The 17,624-nt window shown below is 45.0% G+C and overlaps 1 protein-coding gene across 1 annotated transcript in view; it reads left to right on the forward strand.

The window, feature by feature from the left end:
- Nucleotides 1-17,624, forward strand: part of GALNT10 (polypeptide N-acetylgalactosaminyltransferase 10) — a 205,267-nt gene that overhangs the window by 73,658 nt on the left and 113,985 nt on the right. The window contains exon 2 of the mRNA XM_031449393.2: nucleotides 17,195-17,297. Within this exon, the coding sequence (XP_031305253.2) occupies nucleotides 17,195-17,297 (103 nt within the window). The remainder of the gene's footprint in view (nucleotides 1-17,194; nucleotides 17,298-17,624) is intronic.

Here is a 17,624-nt window from a genome sequence, read left to right on the forward strand (position 1 = left end):
TGCTTGTGTTTGCAGGATTGGGGTCCCCATTTCCTTGCTGGCTGTCAGCCAGGGGTTGCTCTCCGCTCCTAGAGGCCACCCTCACATGGCCCCTGGGGTCTGGATCTTCAAAGCCAGCAACACCGCGTCCAATTCTTCTCACCCTTTGAATCATTTGGACTTTTTATACAGCCAGATGGAGAAAACTCTTCTTTTTGTGACTAAATTATGTCAAGCTGGATAATCCCCTTTTGCCATGTAACACAACGTAATCAGAGGAGTAATATCTCATCATGTTCCAAGGTTCTGCCCACACGCAAAGGGGAGGGGAGTGTAAGAGGATGAGGGTGACTGGAAGGCATTCTTAGGATTCTGCCTACCACAGATGGTTTGGTTCGCAGTGAATTCAAAATGAAAATAAAGTAAGGAGTTCTTCATCACAGGTAGTTTGAAAGCACTGGTTTAGAACCCAGGAGAGAGGAATGACATGTATACAAATAGCTATAATTTATAACCTTAACCTTAAGGGCTAACTTCAAAAAAGAGAAAGGTAGAGAGAGTGCATTGAGAGGTCAGTGGGAGAAAAGATTACTGTGTAAGTAGAGGGGGATAGACTGTTTCTTGAGGATGTGGTATTTGAACTGAATGGTGTAAGACAGGTGTGATTGGGGTCTTTCAAAAATAAGGCAGAGGACAGGATTCCAAGATTTATGTTTCTATTGGGCACCTTTGGGTGCAAACACAAAACTGAACTGAATCTTCTGAATCCTCACTAAAGTCATTTTATTGCTTCTCTGTGACCACAAACAATGCTGCATGACAGACTACCCCATAGCTCAGTGACTTCCAACAACAATCATGTATTATTGCTTACGGGTCTGCAAGTTAGTTGGGGGATTTCTCTGGTCTTGGCTGCACTCTCTCATGCATCTCTGATCAGCCATGGGTGGGCTCAGCGGCTCTGTGGGCCTTGGCTGGGCTCTCATATCTTTGGGGGTTGGCTGGCTGTCAGCTGGTCCAGTACAACATCAGTGCCTCTCCACCTATTTCCTCTTCCAGCTGGCCCTCCCATCCTTTCAGCATACTAGCCTAGGCTTGTTTTCCTTAGAGGAGGCAGAAGAATAAAAAAGAGGGTGAAAGAGTGCAACTCGTAGACGCATAGGCTCAAAACTGGCACATTGTCACTTTTGCCTCCTTCTTTTGTCCAAAGCAAGTCACCACGCCTGTCCAGACTGAGAAGGTGGGGAGACAGACTCCATCTCTTGATAGGAGGAGCCATGGGCTTGCAGAGCTTATGGACACAGGGAGGGGTGGAGGATTGGGGCCACTTTTTCAGTCTATCTCCCACAGTCATCCTGAGAAATCGTACTGAATTCTCTAGAATAAAAGAACATGAGCCCCACCCCACAACTTCAAATCCATTGTTTCTCAAGCTAAGCAAAGGTTTTTGGAGAAATTTATGTATGAGAGACCATCTGGAAAATGTAAGGTGGTCCATTAACCAGAGTTCTGAGAAGCCAGGCTTCTGAAACAGTCTACAGTCTTCCATGTGAGTAGAAGACAAAAGAGGAGCATTTCTGGGCAACCTTATCACCTTGGCTCCTGCAGCGCCGTCCCCAGCCCGCATTATACTCATCCTTCAAAGCCCAGCCCCAGTGTGCTCTGCAGAACTGTTCCCAGAACAATTACTCTGGGAGAATAAATTATTTTCCCAGTTCCAGTAGCAGTTTTTAGAATGAAATGATTTCACATCGGGCCTTTAACATAGACAAAAACCACGTCTTTCATGATATTCCCTGAAGCACTTAACCCAAGGCCAAAAAAGAGTAGTTGCACAATAAAGGATTATTAGCAGAGTGAATAGATGGATGAGCGGACGGGTGAGTAAACAGATGGATGGCAGATGCTTCGGCTGTTGACTGCAGCTTTCTTTTTGAAGAATCTGATATTATCATAAACTTTATTTCCTTTCTTTCAAATCAGTATGTCAACTTGAAACCTTTTGTAGTTGTTTCATGTCTATGTGCTTTAAAGAAAAATCCAGAAAACTGATTGCAGAGGGGAGGAACCCTGTTGTGTTCTCCCTCATAAACCCCGTCATTATTAGCCTAGTGTTTCAAAACGAGGTCTATGAGTTCCTGAGGATATTAATCATTCTCTAGCTGGAGGGGGTGGGGTGGGTGGGGGAAACGCCTCATCAAATAAATTTACGAAATACTGGATTAAGCAGTTAGGCGGCTTTCTTTTTTGTGAGACTTCGCAGAGCCTTTAATATGCTAATATACGTCCAGTGTGTCTCCAAGAGAGTATTAGAATATGTAAGGGTTGAAAATTGCAAGGATTAGCTTTTGGGGAGAGAGGCAGGGTAGGGGTACAGGGAGGAAGGAGGTGTAATTTTTTTATTGTGGTAAAATATACATAATATTTATCATTTTAACCGCTCATAAGGGTATAATTCAGTGGCGTTAAACACATTCACAATGCTGTGTAACCATTACCACTATACCCAGAACTTTGTCATCATCCCCAACAGTAACTCCCCCATTCTGCCTAATGATCTCTATTCTGTTTTCTGTCTCTATGAGTTTGCCTATTCTAGATGCCTCACATAAGTGGAATCATATAATATGTGTCCTTCCATGTCTGGCTTATTTCACTAGGCATAGTATTTTTGATGTCCATCCATGTTGTAGCATATTTCAAAATGATATTCTTTTTATGGCTGAGTAATATTCCATTGTATGTATGTACCACATTTTGTTTATCCCTTTGTCTGTTGATGGACACTTGAGTTATTTCTACCTTTTGACTCTTGTGAACAATGCTGCTGTGAACACTGGCATGCAGATATCTGTTTGAGTCCCTGCTTTCATTCCTTTTGGAGACATACCTAGGCGTGGAATTGCTGGGTCATGTGATACTTCTATGTTTAAGCTTTTGAGAAACCACCAAACTTTTCCACAGAGGTTGTACCATTTTACATTCCCACCAGCAGTGCACAAGGGTTCCAGTTTCTTTGCCAACACTTGTTATTTCCCTATCCTGGTAGGTGTAAAGTGGTACCTCCTGTGGGTTTGATTTGCGTTTCCCTAGTGACTAGCGATGTTCAGCTCTAAGAGTCCTTTATGCATTCTGAATGTAAGTCCTCTATCAAATACTTGTTTTGCAGGTGTATTTTCCAAGTGCATGGCTTGCCCTTTGAAGAACGAAGGCTTTTTAATAAATTCCAGTTTATCCATATTTTACACTGCTTGTGACCCATTTAAGAACCCTTAGAATTGAAAAAAATACATGTAGATTCTCCCCCATCCAAGAAGTGGAGCTTAATTCTCACCCGCCACCCGCCACCACACATATACACACTTGAAAGTGGGCTACACTTAGGGATTTGCTTCCAAAAATCAGAGTAGTGAGAGAAAAAAACAGTAACTTCACCATGGAGAAACCTGGCAACCACAACTTTATACAGGTGGTAATGGTGAATATCACTAGGGTCATCATCCAGAAATCATGAACCCCGGATGTGATGTGTTGAGGAGCATTTCATCTTTGTGGTATTTTCCCCCAAATCTCATAACCCAAGTCAAATCGTGAAAACCAAACCAAACAAAACAAAAAACACCAGACAAGCACATATTGGGGGACAGTATACAGGATACCTAGCCAGTGCTCATCAAGATTATTGAAGTCATGAAAAGAAACAAGAACAAGGACGATCAGAGAAACTGTCACAGACCAGAGGAGTCTGGGAAGATATGACAACTAACTGTAATGTGGTGCTCTGTATTAAAACCTGGAACAGAAATAGGACATTAATAGAAAAAATGGTGAGACTCAAAGTCTGGAGTTTAGTTATCAGTAGTGTACTAATGCTGGTTTCTTAGTTTTGGCAAATGCAACATGGTAATGCAAGGTGTTAACAGTGGGGGATAACAAGTGTTGATGAGACTGTGGAGAAAAGAGAATGCTGATGCACTGTTGGTGGGAATGCAAACTGGTACAGCCCCTACGGAAAACACTTTGTGGGTTAAGGGGCAGTAGTCCTAATCAAGTCCTGAGGTTCCCCAGAATAAAGACTTCTCTTAATATTTAAAAAAAAAAAAAAGAACCCTTTGCCTAAACCCAGGTCACTGAAATTTGCTTGCATATTTTCTTCTACAAATTTTATAGTTTGGCTCTTATGTGTAGGTCTGTTGTCCATTCTAAGTTTTGTGTATGCTGTGAGTAAGGGTTGGGGTTTATTTTTTGGCATATGGATACCTAATTTTTGGACACCATGTGTTGGCAAGATTATCCTTTCCACATTGGATTTCCGTAGCCACCTTTGTTCATAACCAGCTTCTTATATATCTGGACTCTCCACTCCATTCCCGTTGATCACATCTCTTTCTTTACTGGAGAACCATCCTCCCTTGGTCACTGTAGCCCTAGTGCAGGCCTTGAAATTAGGACATATTAAGTTCTCCAACTTTACTCCTCTTTTTCTAAATTGGTTTTAGCTGTTCTTCTAGAGCCCGTGCATGTCAGCTTCTACAAAGACTGCACTGAGTCTCTAGATGAATTTTGAGAAGATTGACATTTTAACATCTAGTCTTCTGATCCATAAATTTGATTTCTCTCTCTCTTTGTTTAGATCTTTGGCTTCTCTCGGCAGTATTTTGTGGTTTTCAGTGAATAGGTCTTGCACAGTTTTGTTAAATTTATCCCTTAAGTAGTTAGTATTTTTGATGCCATTGTAAGTGGTATTTTTTTTAATTTCCATTTCCAATGTTTCACTGCTGGTATTTAGAAACAATTGGTTTTCATAGGTCAACTTTGTATCCTGTGACACTGCTGAACTCATTAGTCCTACTAGTGTTTTTGTAGAGTCCTTAGGATTTTTAAAAATAGATAACCATGTCAAGTTAACCGTGTTACTTTGACTCCATTCTGCAGTCAAAGAATGGAGACCTAGAAAGACAAGGGACCTGCCTCCCGTCTCACTGTTCATAAACACAGAGCGAGGAGTCTGAAACTTGGGTCTTCTGGGTTCTCCTTCAGGGTCCTCTTCACCGCACCAAGTTGCTTCTCAGGATTTCAGGCCTCAAGAGAAGAAGCTTGTATCAGTTAAGATTAGATCTGAATGGCTTAAACGCAAAAGAAGTTTATTTTCCTCTGACTTTAAAAAGTCTGGAGATTTGCAGCCCAAGGCTGGTATGATGGTTCTGCTCTGTAAATTCCTCAGGAACCTAGGTTTCTTCCCACAAATAGCTTCACCATCCCTAGGCTTTCGATCGCCATCCAGTGATCCAGTATGGTGGCATTTGCATTCTGGGCAGCAAGATTGAAGGAATAAAGAAGAGGGGAAAGGTGCACACCAGTGATTTCTTCAGGTGGGTTCCATGGAGAGCTGCACAACTCCTGTCCTCACTATCTCACTATATCACTGGATAGAACCCAGTTGGACCACCTCAAGCTGCGAGGATGTCTGGGAGATACCATCTTTAGTCTGAGCAGTCATATTCCCGGCGGAAATCCCTGTTACCGTGGAAGAAGAGAACAGCTGCTGGGGAACATATAGCAGTTTCTGCCACAACCTAAAGGTTAGGAATCCAGAAAGGAAACAGTTTGAAAATGAAAGGAGAAAGAAAGGTGGAAGTGTTCAAAGCCTGTTGCATCTTTTACAAATCACCTTAGGATCTGGTGAGCCAGCCCTAGGTAGTTTTATAGCCATTAGGTTGACCTGAAGCCATTTAGTCAGAGGATAAATTTAATCCTCAGAACCCCTTATTGTATGAAATCCTTGTGACTGTATTAGACTGCCTAATCACGGATGACCTTCCTTCATCTAGAGAAGATAAAGCAAAGATGTCTCCTCGTTCATTCAGTTGACAGAATTTGCTGTCTCCTACCCTCACGGAGCTCACAATATGAGGAGAGACGGACTAATGAAATAAGCCCCCTGAATGAATGTGAAATCACAAAGGAGCTCTAAGGGCACCCCCAGGGACTGTGGTCTAGCCCGGGAGATCAGGGAAAGCTTGTCTGAGGATTTGGATTCATCTCTGCAGGAGTGGCTACTTTCATAGCAGAGTCGTGTGTTCTGAGAAGACCATCCTTTGTGCCATCGTGGGTACACCTGCGTATGCTGCTTGGGGCACTGTATGTCTAGGAGCTCATTATTTAAGGATGACGATGCCAAAGTGAGAGTAAGGTGGGGGTTGGGGAGGTGGAGGTACTGTTCAGAGTTTCAGAGTCCTTTGTGGCTTACACCTCAAGAGAAATGGAGAGGGGGGAGGAGTTCAGACGTTCCAGGATGGCAGGTGGAGGAGACCAGGGTCGTAGTCTAGTCAGAGACTTCCCTCGTGGGCCAGGAAGGAGTCCAAGGAGCTCAGTACTAGGAGGAGTTTTCTGAGACCTACAGTCATCTGTATGGAGGAAGGGAGCTTCCTATCCCCTAAGTGCCCAAGTCGATCTCAGGGACCATTTGTGTGCTGTAACAGAGAAAGGATTCCTGGGCCCAGTGGCCCATCAGAGGAGACAGCATCTCAGCTGCCACTCAGCATTCTGGTCCTGTGACTATGAGGCATGGCACAAGGGGGCCCCTAGCAGTTGTGGATGAGGGGAGGGCAGCACCAGAGGAGGGGACAGCCCTCCACCACCTTCTGCTTCTCTCCTTCCCCCTGCCTCGGGGCACCTTTGCAAGCAGTGAGCAGCAAGCCAGCCTGAAGACATCAACCAGTGGGCCACTACCTGCCCGGTGTACTTGGGAATTCGCTCTTCCAGCTTAAGGCAGGTGTGGCTGTTGGGTCCTGTCCTGTCCTCTGGCCAGCCTTAGTTGACTAGTAAGGGCTGCGAGGAGTACAGTGTTGAGAAGGATTCTTGGGGTCTGGGACCCATGGGAAAAGGTATTACAGTAGGCCAGCAGTGCCTGCCTTTGTCCTGGCATGACTGTGAGGAAGAAATGGGATAATACAGGTAAAGATGCTTTGTAAGTTGCAAAGGGCTATCCAAATAATAACTAATAATGGTAGCTATGATTTTTAGTGCTTCCTAAATACCAGACACTGTTGAGAGCGTCACTTCTCACAGTAACCCTGCCGTTAGATACTGTTGAAAGCTCCCATTTTACAACGGAGGAACCACAGTTTGGAAAAACAGTGTCACTTGCCTAAGGTCGCACAGCTAGTAAGCAGTAGAACTGTGTCGCAAGCTTAAGTGCTTCTGACTCCAAAGCAAGTGCTCTTACAGACTTTGTTTTGCTGTCTTCAGAATGTAGGCGATTATGATTGTAGTTATTACTATTAATAGAGCGACTAGTCTATTACTTGGTAGCTCAGCCCTAATTCCCCAACTGACGGGATGTGTTTGCGGCCATTTTTTGGTCCCTGGAAGGCTGGAACTTGCCTTCTGCTCAGCCTACCAGTTTTGCCTGCCTTCCCCTTGACCCAGCCAGACCTGCTCTGCAGAGCGATGTAATGACCCTCAGTTTTGCTCCATTCGCCAAGCCTCTGAGAAGAATGCTTGTTAGACGGCTTCCTCGGGTTGTTTACACGTCAGCTAGACTGAGATTTTCAAGACCCCTTGTGAACAAGGCACAGACATAAGATTCACTTCCACAAGTTGTCCTTTCCTGAGAGCCGAGCAGGCCCCTCGCACCTTTCCAGGCACGGAGACGTGGGATCAGCGGGCCGACGTGTGTGCTCAGAACCATTCGCTGTGATGATTGCACTCATGTGGTGTTTGGCAGTTTGCAGAACACTTTCCTATCGATTTTCTCTCCAAGCCTCAGTTTTGTCATCTACAAAGTGGCTATCATGATAATAATAGTAAAGTCTCATCTTTTGAAAGGATTAGGTTATCATAAACTCACTTAAGGTGAAAATAGCATAAAATCAGAATCACCCTCGACAGTCACCCATGGAATGTAAAGACAAACCACCTCTCAGAAACCCAATTTATGCAGTTTTCCCTCCAGCATTAAAACTGATGACTATTTCTTTGGTTGAAGTCATTGCAGTGCCTTCTGAGGTAATGAAAACAGTTATCTTCCAAGAGTGGGCTCGCTCGGCACCAAAGTGCTCACAGTACCAGAGGCCAGAGAGAATGAGGCCCCTGGGGACACCATCCAAGGTACAGACTCGCTGAGCACAGGGACAGGATAACCGCCAGGCTCCCCAGTTAAGATTTCTCTCTCTTTCTTTTGGACCCTGTGTCACTGAATTCCTGAAGCTCAAATATATATATGATACAGTTCCATTAGGTCTGACTTCCCGACTTTCTGTCTATGAACAGGATTAAAACTTGAGAATAACACGTGATGAAACAAGCACCAGGCTAGGTGAGGGGACATCTAGGCTCAGTCCCCAGGTCAGCCTCCCCACATCTGTGGACCTGAAAGATGAACATATCACCCGTGTTCAAGTTCCTAGGCTGTATTTCTTGACAGCAGACTTGCAGGACCCTTGCGATTCTATTTTGAAAAGACAAAAATGCTTGTGTCCCGCTTCTGCCTTGCTGTCTAAACTGGCCTCATCTCTGCCTGTACCGCTGTGATAGCCCCCCACCCCATGTTCCACCCTTCCTCCTGGCCTTCTAATCGCTTCTCCACTTGGCTACAAGAGAGCTTTCCAAATGCACCCTGATCTTGCCACCTTCTGCAAAATACTTGATTTCCAGGTGCTTCTGGGGAAAGAAAAAGTCCTGATCCTTGCCCACCTCTCATCCCTACCAGGGTTCCCCTCCTTCTCTGTGCAGCACACATGCTGCTCTTCTTCTAGTTCCTCCTGTGCTTCACATTTGCTCAGCCACAGGGCCTTTGCACATCCTCCCTTTCCTCTGTCCACAATGTTCTGTTCTCCTCTCTGCTGAGTTAATCCTGATCATACTCCATCCGTTTCTTCAGGGGAGCCTTTTGTGACTTTGCTGTCTGGATCAGACCCTCCTGAGCTGATGTGATCTGAATGAAAAGGACTCTCTGCACCATGTACCTTTCTTTTTTGCACAGACCACTGTAACTATTTAAATTTCTTTGTGGTTCTGGATTAAAGTCTATATTCCCTGCTGCCACACACACTACTCTAAGCTCTATGAGAGCCGGGTCCTTATCTGTCTTGTTCACCAATGTATTCTTTACAGCTTGCACAGAGACTGGCACGTGCTAGTATCCATTAAACATTTAAGTGGAGAGATGGATGGATGGGTGAGAAACCCAGATGAACATTATCACATTATCAGAGTGGTGTTGTTTGCTTGTTTTTCCTGTGATAAAACCTTTGGAAACTTACTCTGAAGGAAATGATACAAGTTGCAATCATTCTTTTAGAATGAAAGGGAAAAGTTACTGAAGGCTCCATATGCCCTTTAGATAATAGGTATTATGAAATACCTTGGCTCTTTTTCTCTCTGCTGTTTAAGTGTTTTAATGAGCTCTCACACCCTAAGAAGCAAATGACCTTTTCTAAAGCCATCTGCACAAAACAAAAGGGTGAATTGGACCAGTGGGATGGTTCTGCCCTTGGAAGTACTGTCAGCCTTTTTAAACAACGGTTCCTATTTGTGTATGAGCTCGCCCTCTTAGGGAAAGGGGCCCCGTCCAGACTGCAGATTCCAGCATCCTGCTGTTGAGACCACAGAGTTATTGGAGCGAGGAAAATTGATTGTTGGGTGGAACAGCAGGACCTGCCTGACGTGGGCCGGGCCAGCCCACTCCTGTGGTTGCTGGGTTAGAGTGCCCCGTCCATTCATAAATCGTACCCTTTAGGTGTGATTGCTTATACTGCTTGGTCCTGGTTGTCATGAAAGGTCGGTTTTCTCAGAACAGCAGCCTACTAGATGAGTGCTGGGGTTAGGTGAGCTCCCTGCAGTCTGACTTGTGGCGGGGAGTGGTCCTCAGCCAGCAAATTTCCTCTGAATGAAAACAAGATGTTTCTCCCTGCATCTCTCCCAGGAAGAGGGGGATTCTAAAGTTAATTACTGGTGGCTAGGTAGTAACATTTTATTTTATTCTTGGAGCTCTACTCCAGCCTGTTCCTTGCTTAGACACCTCTCATGGCTCCCACCTGCCAAACAGCTCAAACGTAGGACCCTCAGATTCCAGTCCAGACTTCCTGGCCTCCCTGCTCTTTTGCATCCTATTCACCCCATCCAAATCAGGCTCCTTGCCATTATGTAAACAGGTCCTTTACTTGCTAACCTCCATCTCTCCACACCTGCTAGAGCTAGACTCCATCCCCCTCCAGCTAGACTCCATTCCCCAATTGCCACCAGTCAAAATCCTACCCATTCTCCAAAGCAACTCTCAAAGATCTTCTGCAGGAATTGTCCCCTAATGGTCTTAGGTAGAATTTCACCTTTGGCTCTTGTAAATACCTCTAGAATTTACCTGTACAACTGTCAAGGCACTCACGTTACAGTGTTGTGTGGTTTTTTTCTTTCTTCTATCTATGCTGTTTGTTGAGGCCACGAATTATCTTACTTTATTTCCCCCACAGTTCTTTAGGTCTTCAATTCATCAATGAAGTCATCCTCTTTTGTGGGGGGAATGAATAAATAAAAACAGTTCGGGGGGAGGGTATAGCTCAGTGGTAGAGTGCATGCCTAGCATGCATGAGGTCCTGGGTTCAATCCCTAGTACCTCCATTAAATAAATAAATAACCTAATTACCCCCACCAAAAAAAGATTAATTAAAAAAAAAAAAAACAGTTCATCTTATGTCCTTAAAACTCATGAACAAAGTAGATTTTTCCAATTGTCCAAACCCCCTTGCTTCAAGTAACTTTATGCTTTCGGCTAAATTAAGCCCTACCTGGCCCTCTTTGAAGTGTAACCTTGAAGGCAACCTTGAGGGGAATGCTTTGCTGTGTGTCTGTGTGTGTGTATGAAGGTTATTAGAATAATCTACTTAGCAGATAAACAAATGTTTGGAATTATATAGAGTCATCTAAGCCTCAAAGCACAATCATTCCAGCGCTTTTATAGGGTTTTTGGAGAGGAGAGTTAATAGTGGGGGGAACTCTCCTAAAATTGGCAGCAGAATCTAATCCGTTATACGTCCTCAGACCCTGGGTGAAGCAGGTGACTTGCTCAGTTTTCCTTTAAGCATTGCCATTTTCAAAGGGACAGCCCTTTTCCCATTGTTTTGAAGACACTAGCCAGCTGAGTGTCCTCTCTGAGCTGAAGATGCCGCATCTGCAGTGTCGGGATTAGACTACATACTTTAACAGATCTTTCTCCTTGGGCAGAAGACAGTTGGCTCACTTCACCACCTTTCTTCCGTCCCTCCAAAGGATGCCAGGCACGCTAAAAGTGGTTAAACAAAAGATTAAAATTCCATTTGTGTGTGTGTGTGTGTGTGTGTGAGTGTGGCTGTTTGAACACTAATCGATTCTTTCAGTGAAATGTTAAATAAAAGCATGCAGATACCAGAAGCAGTTGTTTAGAGCAGCCAGTCGAAATCCATTTCCAATTTATCGTTTAATGTGATTTCCACATTAATTCTGCCAGCCACCTCCACAAACTCTCCCTCACCTCCCTTGCCCTGTGCTCCTTCCCAACCCTTGTGCTTCCTGTAGCAGAAGGGCATTTGGAAACAGAGGGGAAGGCAAGTAGCAAAAGATGGTTGCTCAGGGAGTCGGGGGATTCAGCTCAAGTGGTAGAGCACATGCCTAGTGTGCGTAAGGTCCTGGGTTCAATCCCTAGTACTTCCATCAAAATAAATAAATAAACCTAATTACCCCCCCCCCAAAACACAATAAATTTTAAAAAGATAGTTGCTGAAGGAAAATAATCACAGCCTTTATAGACAATTCCGGGACCTGTCAAATTAAAGAAACTTAAAATTACCTCTGGATTGAAATCCAAATGTGCCTCTTTGCATAAGATTAAGTGATTGCTGTTGTGTAAGAATCGCTGTCTTCTGAGAAGCATTGTTGCATGTTTTTCTTCTTGCAAAGGGTCTGTGGCATTGTTCCTATTGTAGAATGCCACTATTAACTAAGAACTTTCTTCTTTCCCAAAGGACAGTGAATTTCCACATGGGCATATGACCTCCTGTTAATGAGGAAACTCTCTAAATCCTGTTATCAGCAATAGCCAGTTAAATGGGCTCAGGTGTCAAATACGTTCCCACTGCAGAGCCCAGTTTTATTATTAGATTCCCATCCCTCTCCTTTCCCCCCAAACGTGACCATCACAAACACCAGGTCATAAAGTTTCTCTAAAAATAGCACATTATGACTTGTACTGCTTTACTGAAGAGGGCCTCACTTTGTCCCAGACGCTGAGCTGGATGCGCTATGGAGATGATTCGCTCACTTCATCCTCTCCACGACCTGCGGGTTAGTCAGTTACTTTCCCCTGTTTATCAGTCAAGGAAACTGGGGTCCACCTGCCCACAAAGTAAAACCTAGGTTTTTCCAACTCTGGAATCAGAATGCTCTGAGTCATCAGACTTGACTTCCAGCCCCACTGTTGCATACTCATTCACTCAGTCATTCACCTGATGTTTACCGAGGGCCTCAGGTATCGGCCGAGGAACGCACAGTGATGAATCAAAACAGACATGCCTCTGCCTTCCAGGAGCTCACAGTCTAACCCAGGGAGAGAACACCCAGATCTGGTTTGGTGCTTGGGGCTGGCAAACTATGGGATTTAGGGCAAGTCTGTTCTACTCTGTTAGCCTCAGATTTCATATCTGTAAGTGAGGCAGCTGGATTTTGACAAGTGCTTTTCCACCTTTATTGTGAATCAAAATCACATGGGAAATGTGTTTAAAAATCTATCTTCCTGGCCTCTTGTGCCCAGGTACTTTGATTTAATGATACAGCCCAGGAATTTATATCTCTAATGAGGGTTCCGTGTGCCCAGAACCACCCTATGAGAGTGACTGATCTGGCTGTCAACCCCATTAGTGCCTACACGGGATCTGTGTTGTCACGTCTGTACCCCCAGTGCCTAGCACAGTGCCTGGCACAGAGGAGGTCTTGATAAACATTGGGGATAGTTTGAATGATCTATCTGTGGGGTTTCCATGGATGAACCTCAGAGATTCCTGACCACAATTTCTGTATAGGATTCTAAAGGCCCTTTGGGCTCTGAACGCTCTGTGATTTTAGGATTGAAACCAATTCTTTCTCTTACCCAAAGCTCAGACCTATTATTAGAAATTTTTTTAACCTTTGTAGTAAAACTTGAGTCCTATATCAAAGTGATTTGATGAGATGATGTCAATTTACAGTATATTCGTAAAATCCCAAGGGAATTGGTACTCACATTCTCTGTAGAAATTCTGAGAGTGCTCCTGATGTGCAGTTTGTGAGTTTCTCGGTTTATCTGACAGTACCTTTTGGGCAGGTAGTGCTGTCTCCATCTTCCAGGTAGGAAAATCGGGATGCCAGTGACTCTTGTAGCTTGTCCAAGGTCACACTGCAAGGACTCTCTCCACTCAAAATCAGCCTGGAAGTCAAAGAACATGGCTTTCATCCTCTGGCCTGCTTATGTGGCCTGGGTTGGGTAGCTTGGCCTCTTCGAACCTCAGTTTCCCCATCTATAAGATGGGAGAGGGGTGGGCTAATTGTTTCTGAGCAGCTGCTTAGGTGGGATATTTGCGGACCCCCTACTAACTACATGCTCAGGCATGCAAAAGGCCTGTGTCAGCAGGTTCCAAAGTCCTCTTCATCTAGGAAAGAGGTAAGGACTAATGAGACCACATAAAACAGGCCATGTCTGAAATGACTCCAGAGGGACATACATCACTAAGGCAAAGGCAGCGAGGTGGTAGATGCCATCAGAAAAAATATTCCTAAAACTTTGGAACCTTGGTTCTCTACTCTGTCAGTTCTGAGAACGAGATTCAAGGGAGTTCACTTCTCTGCAGTCACAACTGTGGGATTCAATCCTGTGCCCCATTCTCAGCAGCGCAGGAAGAATTTCATGAGCATATGGAGAAAACAGTGTCCCTCCTGGAATCTTAGACTCTTGAAATGTCCTTTTAAAGATCGCCTAACCCTTGCCACTCCAAATGTCCTTTGGGTATCAGTGGCATCATGTGGGAGCTTGTTAGAAAAGCAGATTCTCAGGCTCCAGACTTCCTATATCAGAATCTGTGCTTAACAAGCTCCTCACATGTTTGTACTCCGCATGATGATCTGAGAAGCGCTGGCCCTAACCTAGCACTTGACTCCCCTCCTTCACATTCTGAAGAACTGGCGAGCATCCTCTTCCTGGTTTCCTCTAATGCTTTCTTCCAAGTGGCTCTGTTTCATCCTAACACCAATCCAACTTTTGGAATTTCTTCTCTATCTAAGCTAACCTCTCAGTCATTCAGTAACTTCTGCCCTTGGTACTCACTCTAGCCTCGGCACCTCACAGAACAAGATAAATCCTCCTGTGTACCCCATGGTCTCTCATCTCCTAGCCCTTGTACAACACAGTTTCTAATCTTCTTCATCCGGAATACATACCTGTATGCACATTGCAGGCTCACTGGGGCCAGGCAAGTAACACAAATGAGAGATGAGAGCCAGGTGAAAGGCACTAAGGAATGGTGGGGACTGTGACAAACTGGAGGGCCATGTGCTGTCTAGCAGGCCAGCTGCTGTTGCTGGCCCAGCTCAGTCGGAGCATTGACATGTCTTCTGAGTTTTCAAGAGAAGCCAAAAATCTTGATTAAAACAAACAAACAAAAAACTTAATTTTTTCATGCTAGCAATTAAAAAAAAACTCTCAAAAGCCACAATATTAAAAAAAAAATCTGAGATATTGTGTTTACTGTGATCACATCTAAAGTTTATGTGACCTTTAATGAGCAATATCTGCTCATCTTGAGTACAAGAGCCCAGATGTGGCCTCACCAGCACACAGCAGGCAGGATTTTGACCTCCATCATTCTAGACTAGTAATTCTCAAACTGGAGTGTGCATCAGAGCATCTCAGAGGACTTAAAACTCAAATCCCGAACCCCACCCCTGGAGTTTCCACTGCTGCTTCTTGGGTGGGGCCCAGGAATCAGCATTGCCAACAAGTTCCCAGCTAGGCTGGGTGGTGCTCATTCACATTTTGGACACCACTTTAGATTGGTGCCTTCCATTAAGGTGGCCTCAGTTTGCAGAACCTCTTTAGTTCCACCAGTGACCTAAAGTCGTCAAAGAAGTTCCCAGTCTTTAGTTAGCAGAAGAGGGAAAAGGAATTGGGAAGGAGGGCTGGAGGAAAGATGGCTAAACAGCTCCTAATCGATCAGTTGTGACATTTAGAGGTATCGTATTTACCTTGGGCAGATCCCTGACCCATTGCAAGACTGAGTTTTCCTGTCCATGAAATGGGGAAGTGGCCTCAGCTCAGCCTCTAAGTATATGTGTTCACTTGTTTGGAGGTTTGATTGTCAGCTTGTTTTTAGCAGAGGTCCTTTTTAAAATGAAATCCCACATGGAATCCCTGTATACAAAACAGATGCATTGCTGGGTGGATTGAAGGGGAGGTCAAACTCTTAGAACCTCCAGCTTCCCACAGCAGCACTGAGGGGTCTCCTGCAGCAATGTAGCTCAACACAGCTGCAACCTGCTGACGGAACTTCCAGCTTAGCTCCTGTGATTTCTCAGACCCCGAGAGCTGTTTACAGGCACGTGGCCTTTGTTTTTGCAGTTTTCCTTCCCTCTCCAACCACGACATTCCAGCATGCCCACTTTCAGAATTTTCTTCTTGCAACTCAGAGAGGTCTGTAGGAGAGGAAACACCAAGGATTGTGGTTGTCATCAGAGCTGTTGTAAGGATATTGAGCCGTCGTGGAAAATCTGCTAATGCAGGGATCAGCCGGAGCCTTAATAAACAGGCGTGGGGTTGATTTTATTCCAGTGGCTTCTTGTTAGTACTAATGGTCCAGCCTGCCACGTGTGCAGGGCCTCAGGAGTTAATTATATAGGAAATAGGACTAGTGGGTGCTGCCTGCCACAGTGGCAAGAGCAGGTCTGCGGGGTTTTTAATGGGCAAGGTGATGTAGGAAGCTTTGTGCATTTAGGTGAACACAGAAAATAATTAAACAGCTGTGTGGAGCAGTGTTACCTTGGGAAGTCTTCCTTAGCCCTGGGGCGAAGCCTTCAGACTTGATTCTTGGCATGGGAAAGCATCTGGCACCTTCTGATGACCCCAGACACTGGAATGCAGCCTCCTTTAATTAGGGAAACTGCTTCCTAATGGGCCCACCAGGATGGGCTCACGTCCCGGAACACATAATAAATGCCTTCAGTGCCCAGCCCCCCAGGGACTGCTCTCCTGTTGCTGCCGTATATTCCTGTTTTCTTTCAGCCGTCCGAGTGATTGATTGTTTAGACCTTCCACACACATTTGCCAACTCTTCCCTTCCTCTTTGGGACTGCAGAGATGACCTAGACCTGACTTCTCCTCCTTGCTCTGTGCACCTTGGGCCCAGCCCTGCTACGCTCCACCCACACCTGAAAGTCTATGCCCCAGCCGTGTGCTCGGCCTGCCTCTCATTTCGGCTTGTCTGAAGTCCAGTCCAAAGGCCCTCATGTCCATAAAACCTTCCCCAGTTCTCCCTGGTGGAAACAAAGTCCTGTGGCACTTCCTCCAGTGCTCTCACCCAGGGGTCACTTCCTCTGCCCTGTCCAGTACAGAGCCACTAGTCACCTGGGGCTGTCGAGCCCTTGGAATGGAGCTGAATTGAGATGAACCCAAGTGTAAAATATACACTGGATTTTGAAGACTTAGCACAAAAAGAAAAATACCTCAAGTCTTTTCCACTGCATGTTGAAATGATAGTATTTCAATGGAGTATATGGAGCTAAATGAAATATATTACCAAAACTCAATTCACCTCTTCTTAAAAAAATTTTTTTTAATGTGAATACGAGAAGTTGTAAATCTCCATATGCAACTCACATTTGTGGCTCGTGTTATGTTTTCTGCTGGACAGCGTCACACCTGTCGCTTTCTCTTTTCCATGAAAGGAACGTCTGGCCATCTGTTTTCTCTCCCGCTGGTTTGTGAGTTCCAGGAGGGTGGACACTGCATGCCCATCATCTTTCTGACCCTCGCACACCTGGCTGGCACAGTGCGGGACTAACGAAGCTCCACTGAGGGAATTAATAAAGGAACAAATGATGGCAGATGTTAAATCAATACCAAAAGCTTCCTGAGGCGGTGTAATTTCTGGGTCTCTGTTAGGCAAAACTTATTTCCTCTTTTCTTCTTTTTCACAGTTTTTGCCTTTTTTTTTTTAAGGGCTCACACAATCTGCCAAAGAAGACCTTTTTCTTGGGAGATGGGCAGAAGCTGAAGGACTGGCATGACAAAGAAGCCATCAGAAGGGATGCCCAGCGCGTAGGTATGCAAAGCACGGTCCTGTGAAGAGTGTTTGCATGTGTGTATGTGTGTCTGTGTGTTTAGTGGGCACGTCTGGGCCTCCTGTTGACTGTGTCTCCTTTGCCATCATCCCTTCCCCTGGTTCCCAGGATCCCCCTCATCACCTGTTAGCTGACCCCTTCCTCCACTCACATCCCCAGATCCACTGCCTTCCGGAATTTGCCCTGCTACCTTTATGGTGATAGAAAATGTCTCCCTCCTAAAAGATACTTTACCCCTAAAATAAGGAGTAGTAATAATAAGAGCCAACATTTATTGAATGACTGCGATGAACAAGGCCCATGGTCCA

The sequence above is a fragment of the Camelus dromedarius genome, chromosome 3 (genome assembly GCF_036321535.1).
Source record: "Camelus dromedarius isolate mCamDro1 chromosome 3, mCamDro1.pat, whole genome shotgun sequence".
Classification (NCBI taxonomy): domain Eukaryota; kingdom Metazoa; phylum Chordata; class Mammalia; order Artiodactyla; family Camelidae; genus Camelus; species Camelus dromedarius.